General features: G+C 38.5%; 1 protein-coding gene across 2 annotated transcripts in view; it reads left to right on the top strand.

Annotated features, from left to right (window-relative positions):
* Window positions 1-17,698, top strand: part of RNGTT (RNA guanylyltransferase and 5'-phosphatase) — a 117,214-nt gene extending 99,516 nt beyond the window's left edge. For both annotated transcript variants that reach the window (XM_083497560.1, XM_083497559.1), the window contains 3 exons: window positions 3,903-3,969; window positions 13,176-13,299; window positions 15,968-17,698. In XM_083497560.1, coding sequence (XP_083353686.1) covers window positions 3,903-3,969; window positions 13,176-13,299; window positions 15,968-16,125 — 349 coding nt within the window. In that variant the 3' untranslated portion in view covers window positions 16,126-17,698. The remainder of the gene's footprint in view (window positions 1-3,902; window positions 3,970-13,175; window positions 13,300-15,967) is intronic.
* The last annotated feature ends 1,657 nt before the right edge of the window (window positions 17,699-19,355 follow it).

Raw genomic sequence — 19,355 nt, 5'->3', positions numbered from 1 at the left:
ACATTTTCACAATGGATTAGGGTATGACTTTTTACTGCCTGTGTATTTTAATGCTTATTTTCTAAATGCATTATTTCATTAATTGAGCTGAGTTTGCCATTTCCCAAAGTTTTTTCTTTCTTTTTTTTGGCATGCCAACATTATTAATACACGGGCCACAAATTACTGCTTTTATAGCATCCCAGAGCAGAGCAAATGACCTGGTTGGACCAGCATTTAGCTGGAAAGGGGAATTAATGCCATCTTGGAGTCTTTCTGCAATGAGGAATGTAAATTGTTTTGCTCCCGTGGTGTGAAACAAATTGGAATGCACAATACTGTGAATACCCTAAAGGTTGATTACTTATGATACTCACTGATAATATTGAGAAGGGAATCTTAATTGGCCAAATGAAATATGAATTATTATCTCATTGACCAGTTTTTAAGCAAAAAATAAAGATGGAAAATGTTTATTATCATCCAGTGTGAGTTAGATCTTTGGGGTGATGTCTGAGGTAGACAAGGCAATTTCTTTGTAGTACGGTTTGATCATGAATAATTTAAATTAAGTAGAAATCCTCAATCAAGTGAATGAGGTCATTATGGTACCAAACTGAACAATCAGTTATCAGGCACCATCTGATAGGTGCATTTTATTTGTTTACACACGTTTGGAGAAATGATTTTGCATGCATCTCACAGTGTAATTCTGTACTTGTCTACTTGGAAAGAGATCCATTGAGTTCAGTGGGCCTTTCTTCCTGGTTAGTGAATGTAGGATTTCAGTTTTAATTGTTCACTTTTGTTCCTTACCTAATTGAAATCATAATGGTTAAGCATAGTAAACTTAGAAGTATATCTGTTATAATGCGAATATAGCAGTTTATTCCATATTTTTCCAACTGAATTGAAAGAGATAGGTTTCCTAGATGCTTTAAGCACCCCTAAATTCAAAGTGATCATCCTTGTCATTGCATGTGCAACAAAATAAGTTTATAAAAAGCTGCTTAGTCCAAGTTTTGAAAACTCAAGTAAGCCTTATTAAGACAGGAAATGGGAAGGGGGTGTCACAATCCTATACCATTCTCCCAGCTGCACAGCCCATCCCACCACCAGCACCAGTGCCGATTTCAGGCAGGATTTCGCTAGTTCTTGTGTGATTTTGGCAAGATTTTGCCCAGCAAGGTTTTGCCCAGCAGCAGCCTCACATAACCCATTGGGAGTAGATTTGGGGGGAGGGGGCATGGGGAGATGAGAGGGAGGGGAAGTTTGGTTGCACAACTGGAAGGCCTTGCGTGAGTGGCATGACAACCCTAATATAAATACTCTATTTGCTTTAATAGGATTTTCACCTCCACTAGCTTCTCAATTTTTGTGTTTCTTTTTCTCAATCCCTGCGCTGGAATACCATCCTCTTACCTAAGAATCTGTTCCAAAATGACACATATTACATCATAACACTTTCTGTAAATTTGGAGCAGCACAGGCTAGTGGAGAAAGCAGACCAGAGTTTGGATAACAAAAATAGCATTCTTCCAATAGGGACAGCAACAGCAAGTTAAAACAAGGCCTTAAAAACAAACGATTCACATGGCAATTGTTAAATGCACTGAGTGTGCTGCCAAGTGGATATATACAAGACTGGTGTTTGGTAAGGTAGCATTTGAAGAAGTTGTGCAGAGGATCTTGTTGCAACAATACTTTACTTACACAAAAGGCAGAGCTACAGATAGCAAAACGACTTATTTCAATACTGCAGCCAAAGCCTACAGCTTTTTTGGACTGCATATGCACAAATACATTTATCTTGATACATTTGCACTGAGGAGGGAAAAAGGTCTGGATTAGAATAATATAAACTATGAGGACGTAGCCATTAGGATGAATAAAATATTGAGTCATGGGAGACAGGAGAAAGGGACGATATTAGAATATACTTCTAAAATATACAAGGATACGGAAATGCTGTTTTTCAAAAGCATTTTTTATTATCTCATTCATAAACTAGAGAGGAGGCAAAGGAATTGAAATGTGTCAGTCCAAAGTCACTTTTAAATACTGTGGAAACCCCATGAATAGTTTACATATCTCCAATCCCCAACTGGATAAAAACAACTTTACAAAGAGATGAAATGGAGAGAGAGAATTGAGAGTTCACTGGGGGGCGAGGGGAATCTAACAGCAGTGGCGATTAGACCGCGCAATCATATCCCAAAGGAATAAGAGAAGATCAATTATTTGAATAATTTATAAATAGGCGGAACAAAATGCTCAACACACGATAGGAAATCTGTCAATTGCGGGTAAGGACATGCTACAGGATTATCTAGGCCTCCTTTTTCACATATTTCACAAACTTTAATAAAAATGAAACAATAACTTTGACCAAAAGGTTGACCAACTGGCATATATTTATAGAAAATGTTCAAATGACTGCAAATGGCAATACTAAACCATTTAAAAAAGGGCTGCAGAAAACATCTGGGCAATATCCACCCTAATTAAGACACATACTCGTTTGCTTCCTGTTAACAACCTGCGACTCCCTGGGGTGCATCTAAATAAATAACAACGAACACCTGTCCTATGTTTATCAATAATAAATAATGATATTGCAATTTCCCTTAAACTTGAACTGTTATCAACCTCAAGTGTTCATGCTCATCTCCTGTGAACATTGCCCTAAACTGAAGAGGCAACCATAGTAACTGAAAAGTAAACCTTGTGTTTACTTTTTATTAAAAAACTATTTAATATTATGCTTTGCATTGCTGAATAAAACACTCCTACAAAACATGCTCAGCAAAAATGCGCCCTTTCAGGAAAATACTGCCCTCTGCAGAAGTCCATCAAACCTTAAGTTATCTTGAAATGTTGATCATTAGAACATCGACTGCTGACTTGATGCACTTTACAGTATTAAATTTGTGAAGTAATTTGAAATAATAGATCTTTAAATAGCACTTAAATGATGCCTGGTGCTTGTTTTGCCAAAAAAATACAACTTCTTACATTAGGACAGTTTAGAATATTTTCTTTCTTACTGTTTGGGAAAATATTCTAAACTGTCCTAATGACTGTATTACTATGAGAGTGACTAAACAAATAAAGCACCCAAAGTTTTAGAGATGAGTTATTGCTAAAATGGTACTTCTGCAATCTACAGAGGCAAGCTTATTCTAACTAGACAATAAATAAATAAATGTTGATATGGACATTTTATGGTTTTTTGCCTTGGCAAATACATTTCTGTTTGTAGCTAGAAACTGGATAAAGAATTAATGCTTTCAGGCTAAGTAGCTAATATTGATTTGGTTATAATAAACCTATAATACTGTATCTATGTCAATGTTAGCATTGTAATTGTACTGCATGTTTACAGATACAGGTGAGAAACTCAAATGTTACTAATGATGCAGATAAAGTTATACAATTTCAGACATTTGCTGCACTGGTCTATAGTATTAATTTTTAGATGACTTGTGAGCCTTCATGAGGCAGGAATATTCACCAAAATAAGAGAGAACATCTTGTGTATTCTGAATCAGCATATGGGCTGATGACAGTGGACAACACCTGCCTTGTGCAACAGGACTTCTCTTCCTCCCCTGTGGCCCCTCAGTTGTATTCCAGAGGGTTCCTCAACCCCCCAGAACAGTTTGGGCAGGGGAGAAGGGGGGAAAATGTATTCATTTTTCCAATGTGTTGATAGTGTGCGTGTGCGTGCATGCGTCATTATTTTGAGGTTCTTGTTGCTAAGACATTTTATTGATTTACTGTTGCATTACTTGCTTTCAGCAACAGGAGTACTGTATTATTAAGAAACCAGATTTTCTTACGCGTATTTAGTCATTTCTACTGCTCTTAGCAAGGCATGTGACTCTGAATAGACATTTCTTAAAATGCATTTTCTTTTCTAGGCTTCTTCCGCAGAATGTTGGACTGCTTTATGTTGGAAGTTTAGACACTCCTTTTGCACAAATTAAGGTAAGAGAACTGAACCATCTCTCTGTGTGTGTTGGTAAAACTCTTTCAGTGCAATTCTTTTGCCATCGATAACATATTCCGAAGCAGTGAACACTGTATTGTTGCCTTAGTTGCAATAATATTCACTACTAATTGTTTTGTTTCTGTTTCACTTCATCTTGTGATTGCTTAGTTGTATCTCTAACAAAGTTGGAAAAAATATTTGCCAAACTTTCTCAGCCATGGAATATATTAGCAATGTAACATTTGTAAAACATTTTAGGATGTATATATTCTTCAGTACTTCAGAAGGTGGATGTTTTCAAACATTCATGAGCTTTATTGCTTTCTTGGAATGTTGCGGTTCTTGCTGATTTGTAGAGCTGCAAACTTGCATTTGGGGGCTGATACAGGTTTCTATGGGAGGCATTTTAGCTTATGCCTCAGTCTCAAAATGCTATATAAAAGTCACCTTCAAATATAATATTAGGTACTACATATGCTATATAAAATCCATTTGGTCCATTGTAGCGACCAAGTTTACAGATGACACCAAATCATTTAGGCTGGTTTTTTAAAAAAGCAAAAATGTGTGTGCAGGGAGATATTGTGAAGTGTTCCAAATGAATTTCTCCAAACTGGGTGACTAGGCAACAAAATAGCAAATGCAGTTCCATGCTAGTGCAAAGTAAAGCATATTGCGACAAAAAATCCTAACTCCACATACAGTGGTGCCTCGCAAGACGAAAAGAATCCGTTCTGTGATTCTCTTCGTCTAGCGGTTTTTTCGTCTTGCGAAGCAAGCCCATTGACGGATTAGCGGATTAGCACTATTAGCGGCTTTTAGCGGCTTATCTGCTGATCGGATCAGCTGATAAGCGGCTTAGAAAAAGGGGGGAGGGAAAAAAACCCGCAGGAACTCGCAAAGCATTGTCGTCTTGCGAAGCAAGCCCATAGGAAATTCGTTTTGCGAAGCACCTCCAAAACGGAAAACCCTTTCGTCTAGCGGGTTTTCCGTCTTACGAAGCATTCGTCTTGTGGGGCACCACTGTATATATTGGTCTGTGCACACAACTCTAAACCATGGTTAACATTAAACATAGTTTAAGCTGAGATCTCTGGCAGATGATTGTTTAAACCTTGGTTTATTAGGTCACCAAATAGTTAAAAACACCCAGGTGCATGTATTAGCATGTAAATTAAGGACTTAAAAGTACACACCAATAATAATAATAATAATAATAATAATAATAATAATAATAATAATAATAATATCGTCATTAAAATTTCTATACCACCCTTCATCTGAGGATCACAGGATGGTTTACAGTATAAAAACACAAAAATACAAAACATAATAACAAACAAAAAAATACCCCCAGTTTAAAAGGCTATAGATTGTTTAATTAGCCATTTAGCCAGGTTTAATGGTGTTCAATCTTATGCCGCTTTCAGTTGTTGTAATGCCATTAGCATTTGTAAATGGGTGCCTTCATTTACATTACTGTACCTTATTTGTTAGAATCTATGATTTTGCTGTTTTAATGATTTAAATAAAAAAGGTTGTTGTTTTTTTTAAAAAAAGAATCACATATGTTGTCCCACCCACTTTGGGCTTCTGGCCCCACCCTTCAGAGGCAATCCCTATTATCTAGCGCCCATCTCCCAAAAAATATAACTGCACATATTTTGTCCATTTTTTGCCTCTTGAGGAAAATATTGGGAAGTCTATTAGAATTAAATCTGCGCAGTAAGATGCACTCAGTTGTTTTTTTTCCCATCTCCAAGAACTACCGTGTAGCTAAAGTCCATGGCTGTGCAGGGAGGGATGGAGAACAGGTGGCCCCACAGACCCTGTCAGAATCCAACTCCCCTCAACCCCAGCCAGCGTGGCCAGTGGCCGGGGATGATGGGAGCTGCAGTCCAGCAACACCTGGAGGGCTACAGGTTTCCCACCCTGCTGTGAAGCATTTGCTGCTTCAAGTTGCTAGTCCCCAGGTGCAGGCAGTGCATTTGTGTTTCTGGCCACGGAGCCACAGAGAATAAGTCTTTTCTGCAGGAATCAGGTGAGCCGAAATTTGGAGTTCATGGTGTCCAACATCTTTGTGGCTGCTCTGGTGCAATATGTGGCAGAAGCTTTCCCTCACCACCCAAGGCAGTGTTGTTTCTTCTCTTCCTTGTTTTATCCCATTGCCCCATTGCCTGTGTGGAGCTATGTAGGTGGCTAGCTTGCTAGTAAACCGAAAGGGCTTCTTATGGCGAGTCTCCTTGTGGTGAATGAGGCTTGAACTGCTGTGGAACCGTGGCCTGCAGTCGTTGCACCCGTAGGGTTTTTCTCTTGGGAAAGCTCAGGCCCTCCCTGTGCCTGAATGACAACTGGCACTTGAAACACTCATAAGGCTTCCTGCCTGTGTGGATCCTCTGATGTAAGAGCAGCTTTGCTTTTCATATTCTAGTTTGAAGAGCATAATATAGGAAAACTTTCTCAGAATGATGGGGGGAAATGCCATGGCTTCATGAGCAAGCCAAAGGCAAAAATGGCAAAACATTTTAAAATACAAGAGTGAAGTGGAAATTCAGCTCATAAAATATAATTTGCATCTTGGCTGAATGAAATATATGCCTTCAGATGGTATCATTTTGAAATAATAAGCCTGCAGTTGTTCCTGATCTGTTTCCTAGTAACGTTTATGTGACTAGGTATTTAATAAAGTACATATTTCTCAGTTGCCAACATTGGCTATTGGAAATATACCATAATTAGCCTTTTGAGATCACATTTGTTCTTTTAGTGTGCCGCAACCCAGATGAGAGAATATAAAGGAAACTGAAAATATGTGATTAAATCTTCCTCTTTTTATTGAAGAATGTTCCTATATAGGGAATATTGTGCTATGGGGAAAGCAGAGCTCCTATCGCACAAATCTGGGGCTTTGTTAGGCATAGAAGTCGCCCCATGCATATTATTACACGCAATTATCATAAAATTATGGACTAGAAATTGAAGAGTCATGCTGTTGCATTTTAGACAGCATATTTGTAATAAGCTGTAATAAAGTAAACATTTTGAATGGATATAAGAATAGGCCTTACTTGCAATCACAAATGTGTGCTCAATTGAAATGCTTTTGAAGCTCAATTTAACAAAGCAAACACATTTTCTGGCAGTATTAGCATAATTGTTCCCAGTGTTAAATTCTCATTTGAATTTTTTAGAACTTGGATAAAGCTAGCTGTTTAGAAGCTAGGCAGAGTGGAAAAGTACTATTTCAGATACCTAGCATTTCACTGTTTTATGGTATGTTAGTAAGTTAAGAATAAGTGCCAAACTACTCGTGTTAATTATTCCCTGCTTCAGCCTATGATTCATATCATTTGCTGATGTGTGATGACTGACTTTTTAAAGATATATAGTTATTCTACAAACTTTACAAAGGGAATTTCACCTATTCTACAGTGCAAACATCAAGCATACTCATAAGGAAACTGAAACCTGTCCATCTTCCTTGACAAATTCTGAATATAATGCATGAGTTGGACATGTTAATTGGTAATGTGTTCATGTGTACCCTTAAAAAATAATTAATGAAGTTGCCGTTAGGCTAAGACCTCAGTAAATCACAAAGACGAATGAGTAGAAGCAGCAATTTAGCTGACTAAAATGATCTTGTATAAGAGTAAAGGGCAGATGTTTTGCAGGTGAAGAGATTCATTAGTGAATATTATTATTATTTATTGAATTTATATACCACCCTATACCCAGTAGATTGCAGACATATCATATAGTAGTTTACCTGTTCCTGTGTTAGTGGGAGAGATTTAATTTCTTTTTAAAATATGTCTTTGAACTATAATTTCATGGAAGAAATCAACACTAATTCTTCTGCTTATTCCTTCTGTTTGTGGATGATTTTTTCTTGAAAAGGATAGAAATCCATCCTGTTTACTACTGGGTTGATACATTAAAGCTGCAACCCTAAAGCCACAATCTTGATTTCCTATTTCAAATTTTTCTAATTAAATGATATATCTTTTTAAATTACAAATGCTCATGGTTAGTTAGAAGAGAGCATAACCTTGAGTGCTAGTCGGGAAACCAGGCTAAGCTAAACCATGGCCTAACCATGGTAGAATTATTTCACTTTTATAATATTAATTTTTGTTCCCCTAAACTGAAATATATTGCATAAGCTAGTTTAGATCCCTTTTTGTATAAAAGGTATGGTAAGAGATGCATTGCTTTTGTAGGAAATAGTGTGGACAGTTAACTAGGTGAAGTTCTCTACACATGAAGAAAACTGCTAAACTTTGGGTGAATTGCAGCCATTCTAATAACAACACACATTTACATTTCCTCTATGGAGCAGAATGTGGCATATAGCATCTCCCCCTCCCTATCTTATCCTCCTCACGAAAACATTATGAGGTAGATAAGTTTGAGAAACAGTAACTGAAGCAAGGTCATCCGGTGAGCCTTATGGTTGAGTGGAGATAGGAACCCTGGTCTTCCAGGCCACAGTCCAACACTCTAACCACTATACCACACTGGCTCTGATTCTTCACAGAACCTGAGGTAATTTTTACTAAAATTGATGGTAGTTTTGCTTATGGTAGTCCTTGCTTCAAAGAAAATCCTCATCATAATTTTTGTAGCCATGTAGTCTTATGGTCAGTATTGAACAATTGTAATTTTTAGGCCAGGGGCAATTTGAAGAACAATTTTAGGATATTTTAGGACAACATTCTAATTGATTGTCATTAGCTATTACCTTAAGCCTGTTAGGCAGCTAAAGGGTTGTATGTCTGTTTAGTTATTCCTGCCAAGTATGTGTTTCATTAGTTACTAGGAGCTCTGACATTATTGAGATTATTGTTGTGTGAACCTAGTCCTCCTCAACATTGTGTGAGGTACTTTTCAGTGGATGGGAGCATGTCAATTCAGTACTACTAAGGAGGATTTGTGAGGCGAATCCTCCCAGTTTTAGTATGGTAATGCTATCCCAGAAATGCAGGTTTGCTAGCCTTACCAGTTCTACCATTAGATGTGTATCACCACTGCAGGACCAGCAGTAGCTCATACAGTGATCGTTCTGCTCTCATCGAATAGATAAATGCAGGATGAAGTAAATGGAAATCCAATTATTTGAAAATAAATTCACAGAATTGCTCAGATTTCTTTTGCAGCTGAAAGAACCCTTAGCAAAATGGAAGACCCAATCTGCTTCATTTTTTTTGGAGGAAATATAGCAGTGTAGTAGCACACAGTTTGAATGTGTCCTGTTATACAGGTAGATTTTAATCACTAGAACTTAGACATGTGGGAATGGTCTAATTGTCCTCCCTGTGCAAAAGGGCAGGTTGAAGTGGTTCTGAACATGTACAAATGACCATTCATCACTTTGTCTTCCCACTAGGTTTATCATGCAGTAGTCGCTTCAATCCTATACCTGCTTACTAGGTACTAGTAAGCCAGTTGAATTCAACTGAGACTTTCTTTAGACTGGCATGTATAGAATTATACCGTTAACCTATTATTATCACCTTGCTTGCTTTTACCGCTTGCAAAATAAGTGAGTGATATGGTAGATAGCAGTCACTTAAAATGATACAGGGTATAATTAGCCCAGTGTTTATTCTTGCCCTCCCCACCCCTCCTTCCATGTTCAGAGTAATTATGGGAACTTTTTATTGTTTTAAACTGATCAGCAGTTTCTGTTGGGAAAATGGATTTAGGCCATTGCACTGGCAGATGTTAGCATTTTCTGGGAAGATTTGTCTTCCAGATTGCTAATGAATGGCCAAGCAAGTTAGTACATAAGATAGTTAATACTGCTTAATTGTCACAGTCAAATAGAGCAACCACATAATTTTCTGCTATTCTCATCCTGTGAACACTGCAAGAATGATCAACAACGAAGCCTTACAGAGAGTTCTAGTTTGTGAAAGTCTTTGGCTGCTGCAGAATATCTTCCCTCACCCCCTTCTTTCTCCATCAAGCAGGTGGTTCACTAACAACCTTTTCCTTCTCCAACAGGAAAAAATGTATATAAATACCAAATTTATTTGGCAGCCACTACCAGTTAATATTCATTTCCAAGTCATTACACAGCCTCAAGTTTCTTCCTGTGTTTAAACATATTCACTGTGGATTAGAAAAGGATGTTGTATTTTCCTGAGTGTGACTTTTATGCTAGCTGAGTCCATGGTTGCGAAACATCTGTTTGAAAAATGCTTTCCTCACACATAGAGGAATGTGTAATGTTCTGTACAAAGGAGGATTACTGAGAAGGAAAGATAGACACACCAGGGAGTTAATCAAGGAAGCAAGATGAGAATGATTCTACAAAACTGGGTTTGTAGTAACTTCATGGCTGTGTAAAAGCCAAACGCTTCTCATGGTATCACCTTTCCTAGAAAATAAAGTTCCACAGTTTCCTTTTTCAGAAATCAATTTAGCCATCCTAATACCTGCTGAGTAAATTACTGTTTTGGTTCTTTGGGGTGGAGGAAACTTGGCCAGCAGAACTAAGGGAAGAAAAATAACATTTTATACTAGACTCTCAATTGTGCATCATGTACAATTTTGGTCAGAAATGAAGTTGATAATAAGCTATACCCCACAAAAAATGATGTGGAAGTTTGTAACACACTTTCAGAACAAAATAATGCTCACATTATTCAGCGGCAAAATCCTCTGTTTACTTGATAGCTAATACAGATCAAAACGAATGCTAGTGAAATTGAAATATTCATTGTTGTTTGTTGGTGAGGAAAAATACCTCTGAAATACACTGTTCAGTCTAGACTCTTCCTTTCTCAAACTGCAGCACAGCAAATATTTCATCAAGTGGCGATGGACCCAATCATAACAAAGTTCTTGTTAAGAAAAATGAAATGTTCTCAACAAGTGGAGTTGCCATAGTTACTCAGAAATTTTGCAGTGGCTAATAACATGCATAGAGTATGGTGCGCAAAACAAAAAGGAAGTTAGTGAGCTTAAGCGATTCTCTGAATCATTTAATAGTAAAATATTTTTTGGGAATATATCTGTCTCTGGTTGGCAAGTAATGAATGATTTTTTTTTAAAGCCTGTGGAGTACTCCAGACATTTGATATGTAAAGATACCAGGGGAATTTTCAGAGCAGAAAGAAAGTAGGGGGGGGGGATGGTAGAATGGTACAAGGTAGGAAGTATAATGCATTGAGGCTTTGAAACCAGGGGCATGCTGACACTGCTAAGGTTCAGTGCCAGGTTGATCCACTTATCTCATAGCTAGTCTGCAGTATTTATAGCTTAAAACAGTTAGCGTTGTATCCAACACTGAAGTTCAGTTCACACCACTGAGTTCCATGTGTGCAACAGAACTTCCCCTTCCTCTCCCGCTCCTGCTGCCTGTAGCCCCCCGTGTGCCTTCATTATAACCCCTTGCAGTTATTGTTGGCACAATTCATGACCACTGCAACTACAGCTTTAAAACTTTGGAGCCAATCAAACAGTGATTAGAATTCAAAACAACAACCATTACATAGCGATGATGGAAGCAGAAAAAGGTCCACATACATACTGAAGTAGTCACCCAGCAGAGCTATTTGAATGGTTTAAAAGTTGGTGCTACCTGCCCCAGTCAGTCGGGCACTGGAACCAGCCTACTGTGATAAGTTCACTAGGCATCGAGGGTAAAATTGTTCACCAGCATAGTGATATTGATGTCAGGAGCTCGTCCTGCACTCGTGTAGGGCCCTGGTAGAGACACATGCTCAACTGGCATGTTCTCTCCCTCTTGGTCGTTTGTTTGGGAGCTTCAAAAGCTTTCTTCAGCCCAAACATGACAGCGACCGATGCCAACAGACACCGGCACACTCAGGAATCTGCAGAGTTTGCGCAGTTCGCGTAACAGAACTCAGTATCTCAGCATTTTGCTAATCTACGTTTATTTATGTACATTACACATGGAGCATTCTGACTTAGCTCTTTCCTCTTTCTCATCAGATAGCAAAGAGAAAGGACAATAGTCCCACTTCAAGGAACACAGTAACATAAACATCCTGTCTCCGTCACTTCCCACTCTGTGGAGTCAAAACATACACCGTCATGTGATAGACAATAATCCCATGACTGCAGTCACGGAGCAGGAATCTTAACAATTGATGCCTAGTGAACTTATCACAGTAGACCGAGTTTGGCATAAAATCAGCCCTGACCACCCTGGCAAATGAACTCCTTTGAGGGAGAGATGGGGGAGTGCAACCCTGCTGCTGCTGCTGCTGCTGCTGCTGCTGCTGCTGGATATCTCAGTGGCTTTTGATACCATGGACCATGGCATCCTCCTGGACTGTCTTCATGGGTTTGGAAGTTGGAGGTACTCTTTTATGGTGGCTCCACTCCTACCTGCATGACGGTTACCAGAGAATAGCATTGGGAAGGCTGCATGTCTACATTTTGGCAGCGTAAGCTGCAGGGTACCACAGGGCACAATTCTGTCCCCAGTGCTATTTAACATCCATATAAAGCTGTTGGAAGCAACCATCAGGGCACAAGGCATCAGTATGCTGATGATGCTGAGATCTACTTTTCTATTAAATCTATTCAGGAGATGATCTCTCATATGCCCTACTGTCTCATCTTCTGGTGCAACAACAGAAATTTGGTGATTTGGGTGGCAAATAATGGTCAGTCTCTTCCCTGTGCTCTGAATGTTCCTGAGACTTTTGGAGGGCCTGTGGTTGATGCAGAGATACATGTGCCCACTCAGGAATCCAGGAGTTTTCCATTTTCTCAGGGCAGAGCTCACTTTGCAGCAGATGAACTCTTATATGCCCCTACCACATAACCTGGTGCAGTTCTTAACGATTTCAACAGCATTGCAGGGGGTGGAATAGGTGGTCGATGGGGGCCCTTCCAACTTTGCGATTCTATGAGATGTGGTGGGGAGTTGATGTCCAGTCTTTTCCTTGTTATTTGGATAGTACTACTGTTTCTACCCTTATGTGTATTTGCTAGCAGGAACCAAAAATAGCTACTTCGTGGTCTTGTCTAAAACTCCTTCATCTTTTGCAGGCAGTGGGACGGGGCAATGTCCATAGTATGTTGTACAAGTTGGAAAAAAGTTTCATAACTATGTGAAATGTGCATTAGTAGTTTTGAGTATCCTCACTTAAGAAAGAAATGTTTGACTTCCCCATCTTTGACAAATGTAAAACTTTTATTTATTTGTTTAATAAAACAGGTAACAAAAGACTTGAAACAATATGACAATAAGATTATAGAATGCAAGTTTGAAAACAATAGCTGGGTCTTCATGAGACAACGGATAGACAAAAGCTTTCCAAATGCCTACAACACTGCAATGGGTGAGTGCAATAATTGGTCCAATATCTCAGCATTTTATGTCTGCCCTGCTTCAGTAAGGACATCTTTTCAAGGACTTTATACTCAGCTAAATTTCTTTAATAGCATCAATGTTTTAATGACACTGGTTATAATTTGAGTTCACAACTTGAGTCTGAATTGTGACTGCTTTAAAATAACAATTTTTGTCTAGCGTGGACTGGCAAAGCATATTCACAATGTTGTGTTGTGTTCCACTGATATACAGAGAAAAGGTAGCTTGGCACATGAATGTACTATATAAGCTGAACTTGTGGAACAAAAATCCTTGATAATTTCAGTTCTATTCAAAATGGCGCAATCATTGTTCACCAGATGGAAGAAGACTAAATTAGGAGGAGAAATTGTAATTTTCAGATCCCAAAATAGTATGCAAACAATAGGGAATAAAACAAATGAAGGCTGCAGGAGTGGGGGGGGGAGTATGTCCTTTATGAGACTGTGACATACTCTAATTCTCCTTCAGATAATAGAAGGACATTATGAAAAGTGCAAGGCAGCCGCTTTCATTCACAAGGCAAATATAAGAATTTTAAAATTAATGCAAGTTTGTGTGATATAGGTATTTTAACGATTATTCTTTGTGTCGGACAAACTCCTAGACACAAATTTATTAACTCCTCAGTAACGGATTTCAGCTCTGCACATTTCAGATACTGTTTAAACTACTGAAAAATTCCTGTGGGGTAGCCATGTTAGTCTGTTGTAGCCAAAACAGCAAGTGTCTTCTGGCATCAAAAAAGGCTATCAATTCCATTGTGACATAAGCCTTTGCAGGCTAGAGCCCACTGGTATTTACTCACATATACAGTGTCACATATACAGTGATACCTCTAGTTTTGGACTCGGTCTGTTTTGGGGTGCTGTTCACATCCTGAAAAGTCTGTAACTAGAGCGCCGCTTCTGCGCATGCGTGAAGCGCGATAGAGCGCTTCTGCAGATGTGCGAAGCACACAGAACGCTTCTGCACATGCACACGTGGCGAAACCCAGAAGTACACACTTCCAGATTTGCCGTGTTCGCAGGCTGAAAAGACGCGACATGAACCTAACACAACACGAGGTATGATTGTACAAACAGGTGAGAGAGTTGGTAATTGCTGGGGCCAAAAGCCATAAGAATGGCACAACTCATTCATAACAGCAGTTGCACTCTTTTTCTTGCTATGCCAATTTCACACCTGAAGAGATGCCATTTCTTTAATGAGAAGGATACTTCCAATTAATTAATACTGACCTAAAATTTTCATTCAGGTCACTGATTTGGGAATTCTTATGACCCCTACTCTCGAGGTAATTTCAGGAGGCACAAGGGGGAAAGGGGAAAGTCCTATTGCACAATCAGAAGCCCTTGTTTGTTAGCCCTTGTGAATTATATCCTTTGTGTTTACATTTTCCTAAAGCAGATACAGAGTTCAACCGTAAGTCCTCATCTCGCCTTTTTGTGGTTTACCATAGCAAATCATACTGCAGGGCCAGGAAACTAGAATGATGGGCAGATCATACCTGTCTGACGATAGGGAGGTATGGAGCAGAGTGGAAGATCCTCTCCCACATCTGAGGCCCTGCCATCCAGGGTAGAAGTGGGGGGGCGAGTAGGCTTTTGTGCCTTTTTTGCTGTTATTGCTCCTGGTAGAGGTGGATCAGCAGATTGAAAAGCCTCCAATGCACCAAAATGTTTTCTACTGGCGATTGATTGTGGCAGAACCACTGGTGGTAGTTTACTGGCTGCCGTGCTGGAACCAGTGGGGCTCCTCTCTACCAGTGTCACCTGACAGAACAACATGGTGGGGGAGCAAAATAAGGGCTCAGGGAGGGCATTGCCTGCTGCTACTGGAATGAAGAATTTGGCCTTCCTCAGGGGACCAGCATTGCATTATTTGTCCATTTCTCAAAGTTCTGTTCTTTTTGCCAGCCTGGAATTTGAATTACAGATACTGTGATATATGTAGTAATCAGTCTTATGGATCATATCCAACAAAGTTGTCCTGTTCATGCAAAGACTTCACTTTATGCAATGGAACGTCAGTGTCTTCCCTTCCTTTGTGCAGCCTCCAGATTTGTTCTGGGGGTCTTTCAACCCTCCAGAGCAGATTTGGGAGACTCATGGTCTGGAGTTATGTTGTGTAAGTGGGATGACTTCATTGGATACAACCCTGTGTAATTGACAACTTTGTGACATTTCTGTTCATCATGAAATATTTGGATCAACATTGCTTTTAGGGTACTTCTGTACTGTACATGTAATGTTTATAATTTACTACAGAGGTTATTTGCAAAACAAGCCAGCTTCAAAATATGGGTTATAAAGCTGGCCTGTTTCTTTTAAACAATAGTTCCTGATTTGTGTATAATGACCAGAATCAGAAAACAGGAAACCAAATTTTGGTTTGTACAGTCTTTTGGCTGAGAGGGGAACAGGAGTGCTACTCTTGGACTCCCTGAGGCTTGTTTAAATCACATGATATCCTGGCTTAGTATTTATTATGTGCGGACCGTGCCAATGGCTTACTGCTTATGAGGGATGCCCTAAATTGACTAGCTATATTCGACTTAGGAAAAGTTGACTTTATCCCATGTGTTATTATCACATAGTTATTTGACTGTGTTTCTCTCCCCGTACCGCTGACAGCTGTGTGTAATAGCATACGACATCCAGTGACAAAGGAAATCCTTTTCGACTTCATTGAAAAATGTACAGCAGCAGCTCCAGGACAGACCCGCAAGCATCAGCTGGATCCTGACACTGAACTCATGCCACCGCCACCTCCTAAAAGACCACGGCCATGATTTAAAGACTGAGAGAATACCGTGTTGTTTACAGTTCTACAAAATGATGTGTGTGGGACATTTGCAAAAAGTTATTGTAAACATCCTGTAAATACTTATGTGCATTTTTTTTGGAATGCCACATCATGGACTCAGATTTGTTTTGTACTTGACAAGTTGAATATTGCTTTGTGGAAACTGAGAACAGATTTAATCCAAAGGGTTAGATGAAAAAAAAAAAAGTGTAGAATCAATGGAAAGCCACCTTGTTTGATAGGTACCTTTCAAATCTAACGTTTTATACTAGTAAACTGGAACTGTGAAGCCATGACAAAGCGGCCCTTTTCTTTTTCCAAGTGGTGTTGCAAAGAGTGTGATGTTGCTTCTAACCAGTTAAGATTTGTTGCTTTGTTTTATTTAGCATAGTTCTCTTATGTTTCTTAGGCTCATGTTTAAAGACAAACGGCAGCAAATGTTCATGCAGTGTACTCTTTAAAATAAAAGTTTATCAGGTTTCATTAATTTTTTTTTAGAAAAAAAACCATTTTTATATTAAAGAAGTAACACAAGTTGTGTTAATCCTTTTGGATAGGTATTGGGTTTTGTTTTTTGTTTAGTCTGAAGAACCACATTCATCTGTTAACACTCTTTTTAATATCACATTTTAGGTTTTATGCTTTGGTAGGCACAATCAATCCTCCATATGAAAAAGCAAAGCTTAATTTCTGTACAGCAGCTGTAAATGGATTATGTCAAAAGATGTTCATCATGTTGATGTGTACGCTAACCATGTTAATGACACTGCAATAATTCTGTGGAGAAAATGTTGGGGGAAATTCCAGGAGATACTTGAGGTGATGAATAGAAGTGAAGTGTGGTTTCCCTTCCAGGGAAATGGCCTCTTAGAAACTTTAATAGAAAAGGGTAAAGTTTTGTTGCTGAAAGTAGCATTAGGAACCCCCACACATCTTATTTTTAAAGCAAGAGCCATGTTAGGTACCAAACAAGAGCAGTCTTCTTCCCTAGGCTAGTGGCCTTCAGTGGTTTTGACTTCAGCCCCCCCCCCAGCCCCCAGCTAGTCTCACATATATGGGGGGCACTAGGTTGGCAAATGCTGGTCATGAGTATTCTCATCCAGTGATTGTAGCTAAAAAATATGAATTAAACAGTTTTCCTAGTTTTTGCTGATGTATAGCAAATTTATTAGTTATTCCATCACTACAGAGGAGCCACATTATTTAGACCTTGAGCAATTATTACATGTTTAAGATCTAGGAACAAATGTAATAGCATTTCACAAGCTGACTGTAAAATAAGCCATTTAGTATTTTGATTGTTTATACTTATTGATATGTATAAGTCACTTAGGCATTCAGCTAGCTACTGATCTGCGAAAACTTTATTTGTTATGTAATGATAACCAAATGGTGTTTATATTAGGAAATATTTAAAAGTTTTAATATTCCCCCCCCCCTGTTTTTATACATGAAAATGCATTTTATGCTTTGTTCAGTAGCCATTTTCAAACCTGTCTATTAAAATGTTACATTTATCTTTCTGGGCACTGAACAGATAAAATAAGTTTATTCTTCTTGAGAAGTTGAAATTTGACCAAAAATTATTTTACTTACATATATTCCTGTTCACCTATAGAAGATAGCTGCCACTTAAGCAGTAGTTTCCCATCAGCCTTATAAATAGATGTGAAAAGCTATGCAATCACTTTGCACTCATGGATAAAATGTAAGTTTCTAAATGGATAAAATTGTTTTGCCCTAGATTTAAAGCTCTGTCATGCAGGTACAGCATAACATGATTTCTAGTTCCATTTGGACACTTATGGTAATAGCAACCTTTCAGCTATGTTGCAAATAATACGTGTAAATTTTAAATATCTATTACTAATATTTATCCTGTCTTTCAGTATTCTAGCATGCTGTAACAGCTGGTTATGACTTAAATGCTTCTAGATCCATAGCTTCGTACCAGTATTTATTATTTTCATAAATTATGCCCATTGCTTGTGTCCTCATTCACATTATTAATGGTTATATTGAATTAATGAGATTTCCATTTCACTTGTACAAATGCATTTTTGCCTTTTAAATTTGCTCTCACCCTTGCATTTGTGGGTTGGGGGAGCTGAATAGATGCTTCACATTTTATTTCCAAAGGGTGAAAGCCTTGACTTAGCTATGAAAGAACAAGAGGCTTCCATGAGAAACAAATGAAAGAATAATCCTAAACACAATTTCAGTTGGACCAGCTCACCTTAATCAGTGCAAGGCCTCCATCTGTCTGAGACCAAAGTCATCAGCAGCAGAAAAGTTGACTGGATCACATAAAAGGAAGCTTGAGTGGGCTGGTTTTTTAAAAATAAAGTAATGCAGAACATTTGCATTCAATGACATTCCAGGAAAATGTCATTACATTCTGCTGCAAAATATATTTTAAATATTTGAGGGAAGTCAGTTATCTAAAATAATGGTAGTTCAGTTTAAGGGGGAAAATAGGTCTCATTTACAAATGGGGGCACTTTTTTTTGTTAAGCTTCACTGCTTGGTGGGGTCAAGAAGGGGATGCCAGAGCCCAAGGCATTGTGGGCTGCAGGTTATACACCCCTGATTTATACTATGTTCCATCTTAAGGCAGAGCTTTCTTTGAAATGAAGTTATTACTTAATTTATTCCAATCATTTCAAGCCTGCTGATTTGTGTACATGTACAACATAATCTAGAAAAACTGAACAGCAAGCAGTAAGATGAAATAATTCAATTCTCTGCAAGAATAATGGTAGAAATAATGGCTGCTTAAATGGATAAAATGAACCAAGCAAATCTGTAGCCACAGACTATATTCCAAAAAGGAATTTGCATTGGCAGAGCTCATTTTCAGATACGATTGCAGAAAAGAGGCTGAAGAGAGCTGACAGATCCCTGCTGATAAAATTGCCTTCTGCTAGACAAAAATGAGGAATAAATTAAGTTGCCTGATTAAAGGAAAAGATAAACAAAAACAAAAACAGGCCCATTCTTAGTGATGACCGGTCATCAGTGTCATGTATAGAGGTTGGCAGGATGGCAATGAAACTTTTCAGTTAGCTTTTCTTTGACTACTGGAGAGAGAAATGGTAGTTATATTGAGAAATCCTACGAAGGATAGGAAGAGCCAGATGCATCTGTAAAGGCTCTTGGAAGGAAAGGGAAGAAGGCTGGGAAGAAACTCAAAGGCAGAGTCTCTTCATTAGGGTT

Source organism: Podarcis liolepis (assembly GCF_965112155.1).
Source record: "Podarcis liolepis genome assembly, chromosome: 3".
Lineage (NCBI taxonomy): Eukaryota > Metazoa > Chordata > Lepidosauria > Squamata > Lacertidae > Podarcis > Podarcis liolepis.
This window is presented reverse-complemented; position numbering and strand designations above follow the sequence as displayed.